At 42.4% G+C, this 20219-nt stretch overlaps 1 protein-coding gene across 1 annotated transcript in view; it reads left to right on the forward strand.

The window, feature by feature from the left end:
- The window catches only part of cwf19l2 (CWF19 like cell cycle control factor 2), a gene marked incomplete at its 5' end in the record, with an annotated part of 97526 nt that overhangs the window by 48487 nt on the left and 28820 nt on the right, over positions 1-20219 (forward strand). Inside the window, 2 exons of the mRNA XM_080731159.1 lie at positions 1874-1978; positions 19658-19786. Coding sequence (XP_080587285.1) covers positions 1874-1978; positions 19658-19786 — 234 coding nt within the window. The remainder of the gene's footprint in view (positions 1-1873; positions 1979-19657; positions 19787-20219) is intronic.

The following is a 20219-nucleotide window of genomic DNA, read 5'->3' on the forward strand; positions in this document are numbered from 1 at the left end:
GATTGTGCTGTCAAACAATGAAACTACATGGAATCTATGAAAAGGTTGTGGGGGTCCCTGCTTCATCCCTCTCTCAACTAAGGGGTCCTTGGCCTGAAAACGCTGAAGACCCCTGGCCTAGAGGTTGACTGGGTGCGTTGATTTTCAATTATCAACTAAATCAATTACTATCAATTAAAACGGGATATATCCGACTGAAAGTACCTAGGGGAACAAGCGAACCCTGGAAGGTGTTCCAGGTATGCAGGGCACACAACTTGAAAGCAGAATCTCAAGCATCAGTCCTGAGAGCACTATGGATTTATCCAAATCCAATAACCTGGAAGTTTAAGGGGCGAAACATTTTGGCGTGACGTCATTTCCCGGTTGTATCCGTCTCTAGCTTTAGTAGTTGTAATATTTGATGCCAAAGAAGGAGATCTCCTCCTTACCTCTTTTTGGTAGTTCAGTGCCAGGTATTTTAGGTGTTTTTACCTGTTTTTGGAGGACGATTGTTTGTGCGTTTTCTCGGTTTGCTTGCGGTCATTTCTATACCCTTTGTGTGTGTCAGCATGCAGTGGTTGCGTTTCCTTGTTTAAAAGTACACTGTGTGTCGTGTGCAAACATTCATGCGGGCGGGGCCATTTTTCCCTCTCCAGTGCTAGAACGGGAGATATGGACGATTCTTCTTCGTTGGTAGAATGGAACCGGATGGGGAAGGGATGTTTTGTTTCCGGGTTATTTTGTCTCCTAGCAACTATTATTAGCAACTTTAGCTTGATAGAACTATAGTCTAGAGCGATCTTAATTCGCTGATTAAATAAAACGCTAAGAAGAGATCTCCGACTTTGAGAGATCTCCGAACTTTGGCAGAAGAAAGGAGACACATAAAATGCATCATGCATTTAATGTGTCTCCTTTCCCCCTATGCTCTTGCTTTTTATCTTTTCTTCACTGCAATGATGATGGGTCTACACAAATAAGAATTTCACCCATATTACCTGTAATGTGATGTGACAAATAAAGATTGATTGATTGATTGAGAAGCTACCGACCATAATTCATAAACCCCTGGCAGGTTAAGTACTGTGAGGGTGTATCAGGAAGTCTCTCAGGATTGGTCCAGACAAGGTGTTTCCTAAAGTGGGGTCCAGGGACCCAGTTTTTTTAAGAACCTCCATAACCCAGAGTGTACAAATGGAACCAAATGGAACCTTATGGGTCCAGGATTTCTCAGGAAAGTCTGCTACAGTATGTTTCCCACTCACTGTATGAGTCAATGCCAATCGTTCTACTGGGAGCTTTTAGAGAGGTCGTAAAAGGATTGTCCCATGTGATACGCACACACATGCACACAGCTCTGTTAACAAACCAGTAAGACTCCCTAATCGGGAGATAAGCGACCGTCACGTCGCACACACAAACTTTAGAAGGCAATGGTAGCCAATCAGGAGGGAACATGGGAAATGGAACAGATCCATGTTGATGACATGACTTTAGAGATACTGTGTACCGCTCTGCGTGATGTTAGGCCAAAATCTCTAGGGGCAGTGTCCAAAAAATGTGTTTAGCAAAAATCTGCCTGATGGTGGTGCTAGAAGAGGGCCATGTGAGAATTGTATTCCCTTCAATTGAACATTGATTTCTTGGTTTTTATTTGTTCTCATATTGAATTGACTTTGCATGCTTGCGTGCGTGCGTGTGTTTGGAGCCAGTATTACGTACGTAACAATATTCTGCCTTACTCTTACCTCTTGCACTTCTTTGTAACTGGCTGTTTTCCAAATGATCTGACTGCACTGATATAGTTTACAGTATCTCCTTTGTACATTCTTGTACTCCTGCTTATGTGGACATAAATAATAAACCTTTCAAATGTGTGTGTGTGTTTCAGGCCATGGTGGAGAAGCTGAAATCCCAGTTGGAGGCGGCGAGGAAAGCCAAGGAGGACAGAGCTGCCAGACAGAAGCTGCTGCCAGTGGCAGTGCAGACACAACAGGTAGGAGCCATGACTTCATGGTTGGACGGACGGACAGACAGAGAGACAGACATATACTGTGTATAGTATATCGTTGCTGTCGGCCACAAACCTCTTATCTCCATATATATATATGTCACGGTTTTAAAGAGAACCAGGGCATTCGAGACGCGGAGCACTCGTGGTGCGGCACGGGGCGGAGCAAGCGGTCGCCAATACAACGTACTCCAGGCGGTGCGCCGCTCTATTGTCCACGACACTGCGAGCGGCTACCGAAGCCCCCCTGTATCCACGAAGCCCAAACGAGTTACGAGGCCCCCCTGGGTCCACGAAGCCCCAAGCGGCGCGAAGGCCAGCGGACCTTGGTCCTGCTCTTCGCCCCCGAGCGCCGCAGGCGCGAGTGGCCGCGAAGAGCGGGCCAGGGCCGCGCGGCCGGCGGAGCGCCGCGCGAGTTACGAAGCCGTGGTGAATGCAATCGTTATATTTATGCCCAGGCCGTAAGGCCTGGGCAAGCGCACGTTAAACGCCCTGTCCAAGTGACTACAATGGAGCTAATGGCTAGGCTAGGCTAGGCTAGGCTAGGCTAGGCTAGGCTAGGCTAGGCTAGTAAATAAAGAGTAAACACTTCCGGTCTGCGGCGAGTTCAAAGCGTGACGTAACTCTCTTATCCAGTGGCTGACGTCGCCATCTGGTGGTGATTAGTGTGTGGTGAACTACAAAACGAGCGCTCTTACCGAGGTCTCCCTGAGTTACCCATTTACCCTGTAACATATATATCAGAGGTTGCGCTAGGATTTTTAACAGCCGGTCACCGTGACCGGCATGATTAAAATTTATCGGACATCTGATAAAAATACCGGACATAATAATTTTAATGCATGGATGACAAGCAGGTGCAAAAACATAGCCAATAACAACAGTTTAAGTCCTGCTGTATAGTTGGGACTGAACTAATTGAATGTAAAGGAGTAGTAGGCTGTACAAAAAACATACAGCTTCCGAAGCTGTATGTTTTGATGATGATCGATCATCTTGCATAAGGAAATTAATTATATTGGACTACTCACGCAGGCTGTGTGTTTGCACAGATACTGCATGGTTTCATAACAAGTTGTTTCTGTTCTGCATCATATTTCAGGCCAACACATAATAATGTACAGAATAATGAGAAATAGTCTGAAAGTGGGGTCTGCGCAATGTTTCATAGGTTGATAGATTAATCTGGCCAGAAAGGAATCAATTATAGACTACTCACTAGTATGGTCGAGTGGTCACGATCATCCTGCATCTCTGTTATGCAACTTTGGGAAGGTTGAAAAGGCTTTGGTGGTGATCTTGTACAGTTTCCATAACATCTCCTCATAAAGAACTTCAATCGAGTGTATAAAGTTTGTTTTATATGGGTTGTAGTTGTCCTGCGTGCCTTCAATAATTCCCATGGGTTCACAGTGCGCATTGCAAAATGACGCTGAAATGGACTGCTGTCTTCTCTCTCCCCCAGCGCCCCGTTCGCAAATTAATGTTTAGGCTAAACAGTTCTGATAATACAACTTATTTTTGACTGTCCATTCATGTACTATAACTTAAACTGCGCGCTCATATTCCAAAACCAAGGCAGCTCATAGAGAGCATAGCGACAACATAACAAACCGACAACTAGGCCTACCCAGCAACAACTATCATTTCCTGTCTTACCTTCACAATAAAGTGTCTCCCGTTTACCTCCCAATGCAGCTTATTTCACACAGGTTATTATTAACAGGAAAAAGTGTAACTTAACCCGTGTGTGTTTGTGCAACCAGACGTGCATGTGAGAGAGAGTGATGAGGGAGAGAGAGAGAGAGAGAGAGAGAGACATTGAGAGAGAGAGAGAGAGAGAGAGAGAGAGAGATTTGCGGTGAACTGCTGTGTCATTTTCAATCGGTCCTTATGTCCGATGAGGTTTATATTTTCCGGTCTTTGTCATTATAAATCGGTCAAATCCGGCAATTTCCGGTCTAACGCAATCTCTGATATATATATATATATATATATATATATATATACATTTTTTAAACTTTTTTGTGTTTTTTGAATAGTAGGGGTGTAACGATACATTTAACTCATTTTGTGCCCCAGAAATTAACGGATTAAAATATCCAGTGTGCCTCTCGCTGGCTCCATAAACGGCCAGTCTCTTATTTTGAAGGCCAGAAGTCCATAGCTTAAACACTTCCGGTTTGACGTCATCGCGTCATTCACAGGAAGTGGTCATCGTCCACATGGTGTTGTATAATGGCAGAATGGAGCTTTTCAACATGTGTTATATAAGCGAGCATCTACTGCCATCCTCCCCTTTGAAAGTGTTGTTTGGAGATAATGGACATTAAAGATGAGATTCCCCGTCTGCCTCAATGTTATGGGATTACTATTTTGTGCTCGTGGATCCGTGATGATGATAAATCAGCGAGGGAGATTGTCTCGGGACCTTCCGCGCATGTACCCGGTAGGATAACCGCCGTTACAGTAATATATTACTTTTCACGAGACATCTCGCGATCGGCACTGCGGACATCAAAGGGAATTTCGCGAGACATCTCGGGAAAGGCACTAAATGAGTTAATAGTGATACGATACGCATCATGATACATGGTTGACGATACGATTCATGGACGATATTGGTTCATTCATGGCGATACGATACGATTCGATTCAATGATTTAAAATCGATATAGTAAGAAATTACATTTGTGTGAAACGTGTCAATAGTGCAGGTTTTTTAAGTGAAAAATCTATTATGGCTATAAATAAGTAAACACTGTGATTCTTTAGCAAATACACAGACATTATATCGTCACTGTCGGGCAGAAACCTCGTATCTCCAAGTTTCAAATTTGTATGTTTTTTTCGCAAGGTAAAGCCCTGCTTCATCATACAAGGCCGTCGCACAAAGGTAGTGAAAACAGCAGATCTACAAGCACACAACGCCTTGTGGTGCGAGGCGTTGTGTGCTTGTAGATCAGCTTTTTTCACTAGTTTTAATCATTTTTAAAATGATAAATGCAAAACGAACGGTTTTGGACATACAAGGTTTTCACCCGACAACGACGATATTACAACACATATGGACAAACCTGCACCTTGACATGAACACAGAGATTACACACATTTATCGATAGACCAAGAGTAGATATATGGAATGGAATTAGTTACAAAAAAGTTATTAGACTTGGACTATGGCATGGAAAAGTAATTAGACCTCTCTTTTGAATTCTCCTTCTTAAAATTGCAAGTACAAAAAATACAAGGCACGGATACTTAGTTTACATACAATCGATTATTTGCATTGCAAAACGATTCGATACCGATTATCTGGATTGTGATACGATACAAAGCCATAAGTACAATATTTAGTTTTGCATATCGATATAGTAGATCTTTGCAAATTAAAATCGAGTTTTCGATTCAGTTACTATATCGTTAACCTGACTTTCGCCAGATGGTGGCAGCATTGCTTATGCATTGCTTTACCATCTGGGCTCGCTCCAGCACAGTTGATAACACTCGTAAAGTCCCGGGCCGGACCAATCAGCGGCAGCTATGGGCGGGCTCTGAGCGGCTCTGAGCCAATAGAGTCTGATTGCAGACCACGTGGAAACCCAGGAGGCGGATTCTGGGTGCAACGTCATGCAGACAGGCCAATATGAGTGGTTGGAGTTGGCACGGCCATATCCAATCACCTGCTTTAGAATTTGAAAAAATGGCCCGCCCCTTACATCGGTTGTGCTGGACCGAGCCCAGATGGTAAAGCAGAGCGTTATGCAGGCATACGCAATGCTGCAAACCATCTGGCGAAAGTCAGGTTACTATATCGTTACACCTCTAATAAATAGCCATGTATTGAGGTCGACTCTGTGGGAGGATGGAGACAACACGTTTAGCATAACAGTTAATGATTTGATGATTTTGATCTGGATTCAAATTTGTGTTTGGCACTCGTGGTAACGGTCGTAACGATTTGAGATGTAGTTGAGGAGAACTGAAGGTACTTTTTGAAAATCGAAAATACTAAACTTTACCATTACTTGCTCAAAATTGTACAGTATTTGAGTACTTACTTTCCACCACTGACACGCACGCACGCACGCACGCACGCACACGCACACACACACACACACACACACACACACACACACACACACACACATAGAGAGACCAGGTGGAGTCCAGACAGTCCAGAACCCAAACATGGTTCTGTTATCTTTTGCTTTTAAAGAGGAATTTGTTTGTTGGACTCTTTCCCCTCGCTGACCTCCCAGAGCAGACTAATAGGAAACAAATGTCTTGTAGTGTGTTTACAGTACATCTGTGTGTGTGAGAGAGATGGAGAGAGGGAGGGATAATAGAGATATGGAGAGATAAAGATACAGAGAGAGAGAGAAAGAGAGAGCGCTATAGGCGTAGACAGAGACGGAGCGTCATGGTTGTGCCTCGATACTCCAGCACCGTATCTTCTTTCACTGGCACAGCTAATGCCTTTTTATAGACACACACACACACACACACACACACACACACACACACACACACCAACTAGAACAGTGGTTCCTTTTCAGGCCGCGACCCCCAAAAAAGAATCATATTCGAACTGGGGACCACCCACCCTGCACAAGCACTTGGAATTGTAGGAGTTGGCGTTACATTTAGTTTGACTCAATCTATTTCACTGCGTTGCGAGGCCTTGTGAGCCTAGATCGGCTATTTTCACAGTTTCTGCCTCTAATATTTGACAATTTGACCAATGTTTGACCAGAGGTACTAAAAAGGTCTTTAAAGTCCTTAAATTGTCACTTTAGAAATGTGCAGATACCCTGTATACACTTGTACTGTATGTTGGTCTGTTTCCTGTTGAGTGAGAAAACAATGTTAACATTTAGCTAAACATCTGGGGACCCCCCCAAAATAATTTGGGTCCCGACCCACAGGTTGAGAACCACTGGACTAGAGAACAGCCACCAAACATACGGCCAGATGAACCTCAGTGGTTTTCAAGCGTATGAGTACTGACCGGTGGATGATGTCAATATGAGCATTCTTCTCACCGTCTCTGATTGTCTTTAACCCATTTAGAACGGGGTACACATTTTGTGTATCATTATTTTATGCTTTAACTATTGAAAAATAGCAAATATACAAGCTCACAGTGCGGCACTCGGTGCCGCGCTGCGAGCTTGTAGATTTGCTATTTTTGAAAAATCGTAAAAATTAGAATTTTAACCTGATTCTATACGTGTCTTTTGAATCCTTCTAAGACTTTTCGAAAAACCCTATGTTTCTATGTCAGCAATCTGGCCAGCCATCGTCAAAGAAAAGGTCCTTTTCACTTAACTGGAGCTCAGTTAGCCTGTTCTTGAGAGACTATACTATGTCAGTGGTTCTCAAACCTTTTCATGTGAAGGACCCCCAAAATGATATGCATTTGGCCACGGACCCGCATCTCAAAATATCTAGTTCCAGGGACCACCCAGAAGCAAAATTTGAGTTACAAACGTTCGCTTAAAAAATACATATATTCAAAGATTTGCACACATTTTCACAACTTTTTCAAAAATTGCAGAACTACAAGCTCGCAGCGCGGCACTCGGTGCTGCGCTGTGAGCTTGTATATCTGCTATTTTTCACTGGTTAAAGCATTCAATAATTCTAGGCCTAAATGGGTTAATGCTTTGAACAGTTCAAAGCCATCACCTCAAGAAAGTGAAGAAGGTGAAGTAGAAGTAGACAAAAGTACGGAGATGGCCATGGAATAATGAACAATAATGCCCTTGACCTTTTAAAGCAATTTTTGAAATTGGTTACAAATTGCTCCATCTACGCCTTCCCTCTCAGCTGTCCTACTTACTATTAAATAATAATACAGTTCAAAGGGATGATGACTAACCACTCTGCCTTTTTAAAAACACAGCATGTGTTCTCCATCATGTCTACTGGACTATTTAGTATTTTATTTATGGTAATATTATTGTCTCCACCAGCCGAAGGCTGAGGGGAGAGTATGTTTTCCCCTCCGTCCGTCCGTCCGTCCGTGCGTGCGTCCGTGCGTCCGTCCGTCCGTCCGTGCGTCCTCGCAGTTTGTGAGCACCTAATCTCAGTCGCCGTTGGCCCGGACGCTGCCAAAGTGAGCACACACACTCCCTGGATGCCAATCTAGAACCTCTGCCCTAATTTTTTCAAATGGGCCTTTTCTAGCGCCACCTAGTGGCCAATGTTCACAAAACACATTTCTGTGCACTGCTCTTACAGATTTTGTCCAAAAATCCTACAAATCGGTAGGCAGTATCTCGACAGTCATGTGATCGAGACGGATCTGTCCGTTTTTGCATATTCCATCCTGATTGGCTAAGATTGGCTTCCAAAGTTTGTAGGATTGAGCCGTTTTGAACAAAATGCCTCAAATCCCAAACGCAAAGTGCAATTATCATGAAATCGCGCACACACGTTCCCACTAGGTCGAGGAAGAAATGCCACTTCAAATTTTTGAAATCAGCCTCATGGTGGCGCTATAACAGGCCGATTTGTGGTTTTACCTATAACTCCACCGATCAGTTTCAAACTTTGTAAGCGCACTCCCTAGAGGCCAAGGAAAAACCCTTTCCCTGCATTTTTCACATCAGCCTTTTATAGCGCCACCAGGAGGCCAACTTATGTAAAACACAATTTTTCCTATTATTCCTTGAGATTTTATCCAAAAATCATGCAAATCGGTACACAGTATCTCTATAGTCATGTGATCAAGTCCGATCAGTCTCATATTTCATATTCCATCCTAATTGGCTAATATTGGCTTCCAAAGTTTGCGGGATTGCTCCGTTTTTGAACAAAATGCCTCAAATCATCAACGCAGCTTGCGATTAGTGTGAAATTTGCCACACATATACCCACTAGGTCAACGAACAAATGATACCTTTTTCACATTGGGCTGTTATAGCGCCACCAGCAGGTAGACTTTAGCAAAACACATTTTTGGAACACAATGCCTCAAATCATGCATGCAGCGTCCGATTGCCATGAAAGATCTAAGGTGAAGAACATATGCCACCCTTTTTACATTGGCCTATTATACAGTAGCACCACCAGGACGCCTGGCCTGGTGGAGACCTGTGCTCGGAAGAGCACTGCTTCTAGTTGACCACTGATTTTGTATCTCCGTGGCAAAAATATAGTTTGAGGAAAATGTCCATCACAAGCCCACTGGTTTATGACCGCTGCTCCCAACCCCTGACTTATATAGGCACAAAGAGTTGCCTTCTACCTTTAACAGACTGTTAACTCATTCATTGCCTTTTCAAAATGGCCGCCAAGTTCCTCACTGCCACGTTCCTAAATTTCTAGTGCACGGATACATTTTTAGTGCACGCCCATGCCTAGTACCACATGTACTTTTTCACAGCTTTCAAACAAAAAAAAATCCGCTTGGAAATCCGTTCAGGCATTCATGAGATAGAAGCCTTCAAAGTCAAACAAAACAAACAAACATTTTGCCATTTTGAAAGATGTGTTTGTTATGGGGCTAAACATGCAATTTCGCGATTGAAATCATGCCTAATATATATCTTTTTTTTTTTTCAAAATGGCTGCCAACTCGGGAAACTCGGGCTGTGGCAGTCTGGGGGTACTGAAATAACTCGTGAAACTCGTGGCTTGGCTATGAATGAGTTAACAGACTGTTAACTGGTGTTCAACAGGGACAACTTGATAGGAAAAATATATACCTGGGCATTCCGGAAAGAATATCCAAATGAAATACTGCAGCACTCCACTGGGTCTGTACGTTTTATTATTATTATTATACAGTATGTAAGTGTCAAGAACTGAGTAGTCTTCTTTGACTCCGGGCTCTTCTGAAGTGCCCAGGTATTTTTCTTCATTAACTAATTTACTGCCATTAAAACAATGGCGACTTACAGGGTTCACTGCTACCATTTTCTTTTTAACGTGCACAATAGTGCACGGATCATGCACCACCGTGTGTGCATGCCGTTCACAGCTTTCAAACTAAATAAATCCACTCGGAAATCCTTTCAGCCATTCATGACATAGCAGCCATCATGTTTTTTAGAGGTGGGCAACGATTAATTTTTTTTAATCGCGATTAATCGCACTCGATCCTGGAGTTAATCGCGATTAATCGCGATTAAAATGGCTCATTTTAAGTCAGCCGAAGGCATTCAAAATTAGTGGCGTCCCTGAAAATCGCGGGCCCCCCTGCAAGGATGGGGGCAGGAGCCCTTTTTCAAATGATGATGGAGTTCTGTCCGTCTGTCATTCAATGTTATATGAGGTACATGAAGGTTTCCTGGGTAAATAAGGCGAAAAGCTTACTAGGATCTCCTTTTAGTTGATCTTGTACCAGTGAACTGTAATGTCATGAAACTACTTTTTCCTATGCAAACTTCTAATAAAGTCTTCAATCAATCAATCAATCAATCAATCTCTCTGGAAGAAGTTGCACATGATCTCTGCAGCCGAGGCTGAGGCGCTCCAACAAGACCACTCTGACAAGCTAAATGCTGGGTGCAGTAAATGTATTTGTCTGCAAACAGCCCAATGAGCCCATAATATTAACAGCTGCATGTTTATTTTATTTGTAGCCTATTTATTTATATATAAAAAAAAAAAAAAAAAAAAACGTAATTCACAAAATATTTTTGACAGTGTACTCAGTCTCGTTTTTGCGGTGGTCAGAACGAGAAGGCACAACGTTTTTTACAGTGTAGGCTACTTTGTGCTTCCTTGTGGTCGGAGCTGCTGCTGCACTTCTATCAACGGATTTACACACGTTTCTTTCTTGCAAAGTTGCACAAGTGATTTATAGGGGACTAAGGGGAGCATTTAACAACATGGAGCACTTTAAACATGCAGCTTGACAGTCAGAACGTGGTAGGAGGAGGCGGCTTGAAAACCCTTTTAGGGCACTCTAGCTCGGAGACAGAACGGGGAGACATGTCTGTCCATGCAGTGAGTTTGAGTAATAACAACTGAATATAGGTAAAGCTGACGTCTCATTATCAAAACTAGCACAGCACACAGGTGCAGCCAATGACAGGGTGACATTAACAGGCACATTGTTGTGAAATATACAGCCAGAATTTAGAACGCCTCTGCCTAGACAACATGTTGACTGCATCTAACAAAACAAGGCAGCGTGTCCTGTGCTGTGTGTGATGTCATTGCGCATGCAGCTCCCAGACCCAACTTTGATCCGCGATTAACGACGATATTTTTTTTTACCGCCGACAAGAGTCTCACGTTAACGCAGCACGATAACGCCGATAACGGCCCAGGTTTACTTCAAATGTAAACAAACATGGTCGCCATGTTTGAAAGATGGGGTTGGTATGGGGGTCAAACATGGCATTTCGCGAGCGCGATCATGCCTAGTAGATAGTAGGAAGTAAAACAATATATATATATATATATATATGCAATTTGGCGCCAAATTGCATAAAAAAAAAATATATATATATATATATATATATATATATATTTCTTTTTATGCGAATTCGGCGCCAACTCGAGAAACTCTGGCCGTAGCCAACACGGGAATAACTCTGGAAACTCGCAATAGCGTAGTCAATGAGTTAACCCATGATAATTGCGACCGTAGGTCGCAGTTTACTATCAGAACCGCCACAGCTTGTCCGTAGACGTCCATCCGGACGGATAACGCCTGACACTGTGGTTCCCCTGACACATCACTGTGACATCACAGGTGACATCACAGTGGTGTCAGATACTCAGAGCAGGGATCTCCATATATGGGCTTAAACAGGTGACATCACAGTGATGTTGGATATTCAGAGCAGGGATCTCCATATACAGTATGGGCATAATAGGGATCTCCATATATGGCATAAAAGGGATTCTGTTAGGGATCTCCATATATGGCATAAAAGGGATTCTGTTAGGTATCTCGATATATGGGCCTAAAAGGGATTGTATCCCAGATGATGCCCTGTAGGAGAACCACACTAACAGAATCCATATATGGCCAAGACAGATGGCCAAGACAGATGGCGCGACGTCAAGGTCGCTTTTCTCCCTTAGGCGTCTTACTGGTTTATTATGTTTTTGTGCAAAGTATGGTGACGACTGCACCACTCGTGAGAAGGCGAACTCACAAATTAATGATGCACTTCCGATTCTAAGTGTAGGATTTAAAAAAAAATAGCCAATCTGCACATTGGCTTGCAGATCTGGTATATTTGAAAATGTTGCAAATGTAGAAAAACTGAACACACCAGCTGCACTCAGTAATTGCCGATGCCCGTGCTGTCAGCGAAAGTCATGCATAATGGCCCGAAATAAAGCATACGTCTGTCTGCGTGGAATTCACCACATGCCCATACGTACTTATGAATTCGGCACCAAAGCACCCACTTGCGTTAACCCATTTAGGCCTAGAATTATTGAATGCTTTTAACCGGTGAAAAATAGCAGATATACAAGCTCACAGCGCGCTGCGAGCTTGTAGATCTGCTATTTTTGAAAAAAGTCGTGAAAATGTGTGCAAATCTTTGAATATATGTATTTTCGAAGCGAACGTTTGTAAGTCAAATTTTGCTTCTGGGGGGTCCCCGGAACTAAATATTTTGAGATGGGGGTCTGTGGCCAAATACATTTCATTTTGGGGGTCCTTCAAATGAAAAGGTTTGAGAACCACTGACATGGTAGTCTCTCAAGAACAGACTAACCGAGCTCCACAAGTGAAAAGGACCTTTTCTTTGACGATGGCTAGCCAGATTGCTGACATAGAAACATAGGGTTTTTCAAAAAATCTTAGAAGGATTCAAAAGACACTTATGGGGCTGTTAAGTATGACATCATTTTGTAGGCAGAGGAGAATTTCTGCCCCCAGTTTCCGTGAATCTTTTTACTATTTTTACTATTTACACATGTTTCTTCTCTTTGTTGTTGAAAGGAAAGTGTTAGAATTATACTTTAGTCGTTGTTTTTTAGTCGTTGTTTTTTGAAATAGCGAGGGACAGAAAATGCTCTGGGGGCAGATTCTCCTCTGCCTACAAAATGATGTCACCGCTTAAAAGCCCCATATTTCAAAAATAGCAGATCTACAAGCTCGCAGCGCGGCACCCTTGTATATCTGCTATTTTTCAATAGTTAAAGCATACAATAATGATACACAATAATGTGTACCCCGTTCTGAATGGGTTTTAAGAGAGACAGGCAATTACCACAGAGAGCTGCAGAATCATTGAGTGTGGCAGCTGCTATATCTCCCATCGATTCTGTCTGAGCGTACGTCAGAACACCCGCCGGCTCCGTCTCCTAAAATGTGTTCGGCATGTCTTATCACGACCGCCTTGTCCTCTTGAAACGCCTCCTGACCTTGAAGAAGAGATGTCGATCGATCATGCAAGCTGCTCACTCTGTTTCCCCAGCCCTTTGTTGGAGTTTTTTTATGTTTTTTAAACCCAGTTATACGCATGGTTTACAGAAGGCCAATTCCATATTCACTAGTAGAGACCCTAAAGAAAAAGATTACCGGTGCAGAAAAGACTACTCCTTTAAGACCCTGAATTCATAGAAATAGAGTATACATGTATTATATATCGCCGCTGTCCGGTGGAAACCTTGTATGTCCAAAACTGTTATTGTTACACGCTGTAGTATGATCAAGTAGGGAATTAATTTTACGAATTAAAAAACACAAAAAAGTTAGAATACGGCGATACGAGGTTTCTGCCCAACAGTAACGCAACGTAACATAAAGCTGATAGATGCGTTGCGTAGCATACGCAACGCATCTATCAGCGTCTTAAGGTTTCGGTACATGACTGTGTTATTGAGTGGTTTAAATAGACTCTTGTCTTCCTCTCACTTTTCCTCCCTCTCCTTCTCTCCACCTCCATCAGTCTTTATCTCTCTATCTTGACGATCGAACTCTGGTCTGGATGGCATACACAACATATCAACCAGATCAACCACATTACAAATAACAAGCAGGTGGTCAGACTGGTCACAAGTCAAGACGACCTGCCTTACCTTAACCATCAAAAATGTGTGGCAAAAAAAAAACAAGAAAAAAAAAAAAAAACGATGCCGAATGCCGGGTTTTCAACAAAAATTGGACTGCTAAGTATTTGCTAAGTCGGAGGTAAAGCTGTCTGTTTATGGGGAGCACATCTTGTGGGGAGCACTGCCTTTTGGCCCGGCCCTCCACAATACTTTCTGTTGTTCATGTGGCCCCATGGAAAAACATAAATTCCCACCCCTGCATTACATAATGTCGTCTCTATAGCGTAACTATTCCCAAAAATAAGGCAAACGTCTGTAGGTGGCAGGGCTTTCTTTCTCTTAGCAATCTCCTCGTCTCTGGAATCCTCTCCCCAATCCTTCCAGTGTTTAGCTCACTTGACATATCCAAATATACACACCTAATCACATCCAGCGTTGAGCAGCACTAAATTACAGTCATCCACTTTTAACTTCATCTGTATGCAGGAGATCTACACAGCACTAGTCGCCTTGGCATAGCTAATATGCCAACATCTATGCTTATTATTTGGGGGTATTTGCATGACTACTCTGCAATTAGGCCTATTTATATGAATAAAAACCTGAATTAAACCGATTATAAAATAAATTAAAAACGGTCTGGAAGGGTCCCTGGACCAGCACCTGCTGCTGTAAATGACTTCCCACGGCCGTGTGTGTGTGTGTGTGTGTGTGTGTGTGTGTGTGTGTGTGTGTGTGTGTGTGTGTGTGTGCGTGGGCGCGTGGGCGCGTGTGTGCGTGTGTGTGCGTGCGTGCGTGCGTGTGTGTGTATGTGTTGCTCTCCTCTGTACATACTTATTGTTCATTATTATTGTTTTGGGACATAATTACAGATTTTGTCTTTGTCGGGTGAAAACCTGATATGTCCAAAACTGCTCAGGATTCAAATTCAAAAACTGCAAAAGTAGCAGATCTACAAGCTTGTGGATCTGCTACTTATGATTCTTTGTGTGATGCTATACTTGTAGTATAATCAAGAAGGGCGTTGATTTATGTCAAAACACAAAACGTTTAAATATGAAGATCTATGAGGTTTCTGCCTGACAACAACGCTACTACATAAATGAACATATATGGATGTGTGTCCATATTGGGGCATAATCTGGGCACACAGAAAAATACAGCCACAGGCAACTTAAACTGTGTTTTGTAGATGTAAATGGTGCATTTATATAGCGCTTTTATCCAAGGTTACATAGATTGTGCATTACATTCACCCATTCACACACACATTCATACACCGATGGCAGAGGAAACCATGCAAGGCACCAACCTGCTCACCGGGAGCAACTAGGGGTTCAGAGTCTTGCTCAAGGACTCTTGGACATTAACTCAGGGGGAGCCCGGATTCGAACTGGGAACCCTTCGGGAACCCTTCGTGGTCTAATGACAGTTGCTTTACCCCTGAGCTATGTAATTTTCTATTATGTATTAGCTTGGTTCAAGTTACTTATTTTTTCTATTATTTATTAGCTTGGTACAAGTTACTCATTTTGGTAGCTATTTGATTTTGTTGCTGTTGAGAAACCAGCTGTGTTTATGTATGGGTCCTATTTCTGCATGCAAGTATGTTTGTCCATAACATACCGTATTTGTCCATAGTGGATATGTCTTGTGTTTGTTTATTGTTCCTGATGTGCAGCATTGTATATTTACTGGAACCATAGAGTGGGTGCTCTCTTGCGTTATTTTGTTTATTATGAGAACGGTCCAAATGTCAAATAAGAGCACCAGAATGATGGAAAAAACACGTTTCCCTCTCGACCATTCTGTTTGTTGAGGGCCAGGGGTGTCACACCAAATTCTGGGCCCCTGGGTACAAGGATTCACTGTGGGCCCCCCATGAATGTTCTTCAGAGGGGGAAGGGGTTTAACCCATTTAGACTGGGAACGCATTATTACCCATTATTTTGTGCTTTAACTTTTGAAAAATAGCAGATATACAAGCTCACAGCGCGGCACCGAGTGCCGCGCTGTAAGGTAAGGTTTCTTGAAAAACCTATGTTTCTATGTCAGTGGTGCTCAACCTTTTTCATGTTAAGGACCCCCAAAATGATAGGTATTTGGCCACGGAGGACCCCCATCTCATAATATTAGAGTTACAAATGTTACTAAATTAGAGTTACAAATGTTCACTTAAAAAATAAATATATTCAAAGATTTGCACACATCTTCACGACTTTTCAAAAATAGCAGATCTGCAAGCTTGCAGTGCGGCACTCGGTGCCGCGCTGTGAGCTTGTATATCTGCTATTTTTCAATAACTAAAGTATAAAATAATGAAGGCCCCTCCACCTTGGGCCCTAGTAACTCAGTCCCACTCCCCCCCCCCCCCCCCCCCCCACCCCTTGTGACGCCCCTGTTGAGGACATTTCTCAACCACAGAAAGAAGTCAACAGGCTGTAAACCAAACAGAGCACGTGTTGACAAAGCTATCGTCCTCGAGTTCTACTTCTCCATTGTCCGCGCTCGACTCGAGGTCTGGCCAAAGTTGACGTTACGACATTATGGTTAACCTAGTCAGACCGGGTACGCATTATTGCGTAACATTTTATGCTTTAGCTATTAAAAAATAGCAGATATACAAGTTTGCGAGCTTGTAGACCTGCTATTTTTGAAAAATCTTGAAAATGTGTGCAATTCTTTGAATATTGTGTAGTTTCTTCTGAATCCTTCCAAGGTTTTTTGAAAAAGATGTCGGCGGGGCTCAAACCTTTTCATGTGAAGGACCCCCAAATTGATATGTATTTGGCCACAGACCCCCCATCTCAAAACATTGTATCAGGGACCCCCCAGAAGCAAATATTAGAGTTACAAATGTTCCCTTTAAAAATATATATTAAAAGATTTGCACAAATCTTCATGATATTTCAAAAAATAGCAGATTTTCAAGCTCGCAGCGCGGCACTGGTCCACAGGTGCCGTGCTGCGAGCTTGTAGATCTGCTATTTTTCAACAGTTAAAGCATTCAATAATTCTAGGCCTAAATGGATTAATTTACAGTAGATAACAGGATTCATAAGAACCAGAGCGCGTGTTTTCGTCTCTCTGCCTTCCGACCGCGGAGCAGGATAAAGACGGCAAGCCATCACGTTCGCTTTCAGCAGAGAGCTGACCCTGTCAATGGCTCTCCGTCAACGATACGGTCACAGAGATAGATCAGCACGCTCAAATCCAAATAATTATGAAAACGTTATGCTCCTGGCTAGTTGTGTGTGCTAGGCCAGTGGTTCTCAAACTTTGACATTTGAAGGTCTCCCCTTAACTTTGACAGTGTACACATGGAACCAAATGGACCCTATATAGCTTGTAGATCTGCTACTGAGTACTTTCTACTTTTGGTACTTTAAAGGGATATTACACTTTCAAAGTCATTTTATCGTCTAATCAGGCTTTTATGAACACCCTGAACAGTTTTTAATTTGCTTGATTCAATATTTAGATATTTGATGTAAATGTTACCAGGCCCGACACGCCCAGGCCCTCTCCACATACACACCCATTGTAACTTCAAACTCCATTTTAACCATGATAAATTCATTAAAAACAACCATTATTTTTTCTGGTGACTCAAACTACCCTCCTAATACGTGAGCAGGCCGTGTTTTTTCGATAACTTTTTTCATTTATTTTTAATAATCCATTTTTGTATTAAATATTTTTCATTTTCCCAAATAATTATTAAAAATTTATGAAAAAGGTTATCGAAAAAACACGGCCTGCTCACGTATTAGGAGGGTAGTATGAGTCAACAGAAAAAACAACGGGTGTTTTTAATGAATCTATCATGGTTAAAATGGAGTTTGAAGTTACAATGGGTGTGTATGTGGAGAGGGCCTGGGCGTGTCGGGCCTGGTAACATTTACATCAAATATCTAAATATTGAATCAAGCAAATTAAAAACTGTTCAGGGTGTTCATAAAAGCCTGATTAGACGATAAAATGACTTTGAAAGTGTAATATCCCTTTAAGTACATTTTTATACCAGTACCTTTGTACTTTTACTCAAGTCGTTTGTTTGTAGTACAACATTTGAGTACTTTTTCCACCAGTGCTGTGAGAGGACATGATCCAGAGACATGACATACACTTCTAATGAGTTCATACAATAACTATATCATTACTGTCGGGTGAAACGAATACATAAAACCTTCAAATACATGCCCTATTTTAGACAAAATTTGCAGATCCACAAGCATCTGATGATTGATATTGTGATAGCAGAATCGGAGAGTCTGTAATTTTATATCTATCTAATGCATGAACTTGAAGGATTTCATGCATGTGCATACAGCATTACCTTATAGAAAATATTAGCATAATAAGATGACTGATAACTTTGTGCCCTGCTGCAAACTTTTGAAAGAATATCATAAATGTGTTTTTTTTTTTTTTTTTTATATACTTTTGAATGTTTTTTTTTTTTAACATAAATACTCTCTTCTGGGGGTCTCTGGCACAAAGGCTTTTCAGATGGGGGTCCACAGTTAAATACATATCAATTTGGGGGTCCTGAACTCTCATTAAAAACCCCAGGACAAAAATCCACTCGTCCTAGACAGTTTGCCCTCCTGGCCCCCAAACTGTGGAATAAACTCCCTGTTGCATTTAGAACTACAGACTCACTCCCTGGCTTCCGCCGTGGACTGAAGACTCACCTCTTCAGACTCCACCTAAACCATAGCACTTACCATAGCACTCGCCTACCCCCAGTGGTGAAAGTGAGCCGGAACGGCCGGAACCCCCGTTCCGTTAAAACATTTGGGGCCGGAACGGAGTTCCGTTAAGACGAGGAGAAGCCAGCTGTCAAAATCCCATGTTAAATAACCTTCCACAAACGCACGTCCAGGAAGAAAACAACAGCCTATACCAAAGTCAGATTAACATACAGTAGGCTACACAAGTGTTACTAGTTAGGCTATATTTTCTGATAAAGTGCTTCTAAATTATTCCCGTGGGTTTGTGTAGGTCAGTGTGATCCATTCTGTTCGCGTTTCAGTGTTTGTTTGACACGGAGCGAATAGAGGTGGGACGTTCGCGAACGAGTCGAGTCTTTTGAACGGCTCTTTGAAATGAACGATAGGATTCGGTTCACAGTAGGGAGCCGTTCCTTTCTAATGAACAGTGGCCGTCTTTTGAACGGCTCTTTGAAAGGAACGGATCCCAGAGATCCGGCTCACTTCAAAGAGCCATAAATCCCATCTCTAGGAGGACTCGCTGTGTCTGTGCCTGCATGGATGCTATTCTGCATGTGTAGTGGAGTAGAATTAAAAGTATTGGAAATACTCCAGTAAAGTAGGCTAGGCTATACTTAAAACTTCAGACTCCACCTAAACCATAGCACTTACCATAGCACTCGCCTACCCCCTCAATGACCATACATGTAAGCTAGACAGCATTCTTAGGTTTTATATAACGTTTTATTTACTGATTAGGTGCTTGGTCAACCTACGTTATCTTTTCTAGATTAATATTTCTCTGCAATTGATGTTGAAGTATTGATGTTTTACCCTGCTTATTGTAAATCGCTCTGGATTAAGAGCGTCAGCTAAATGCCTAAACTGTTGAAAAACACAAACACAAAAAAACAAAACATGATTACCAATGGTGTAGCTTCAGTACTGACCTCTGACCTCTGTGTGTCAGGTCCCGGGACGCTCCGAGGAGGACCAGGAAGTGCTGCTGTTCAGAACGGACCAATCGGGTCGCGCCTGGCCCGTCAACGCCTCGTCGGGACCGCAGGAACCCCGCGGAGGACGACGCAAGAAGAAACTGGTAAAGAGAGTGAGAGAAAGAGAGAGTGCACTTTTAACCTCAAACAAATTGCAACAGAAACGCTTTCAACTATGTTTGTTGGGGGGGGGGCGGGGGGGGGGGGGGATACAAAAAATAAATCCGCTTTAAGTAGCATATGAGGGGTCAAACTAGGGGTTTTTCATGATTCTGAATCCATTGCAAGCATTTGTTTTGCACGAAAAACATTCCTTGGGCTAAAACTATGAAAAGTGATGACTTGTCACTAAACCATAGTTATGTGGGTCCGTTTTTAGGCCAAGGAATGTTTTTCGTGCAAAACAATGAAAAACCCCTAGTTTGACCCCTCACATGCTACTTAAAGCAGATTTATTCTGTGTATTTCTTTCCTGTATTGTAAAATTAATGGGACCCAATCTTTCAGCAGCTGGTTATTACTAACATATTTATGAAA

This window comes from Nannobrachium achirus, assembly GCF_963921795.1.
Source record: "Nannobrachium achirus genome assembly, chromosome: 8".
NCBI lineage: Eukaryota > Metazoa > Chordata > Actinopteri > Myctophiformes > Myctophidae > Nannobrachium > Nannobrachium achirus.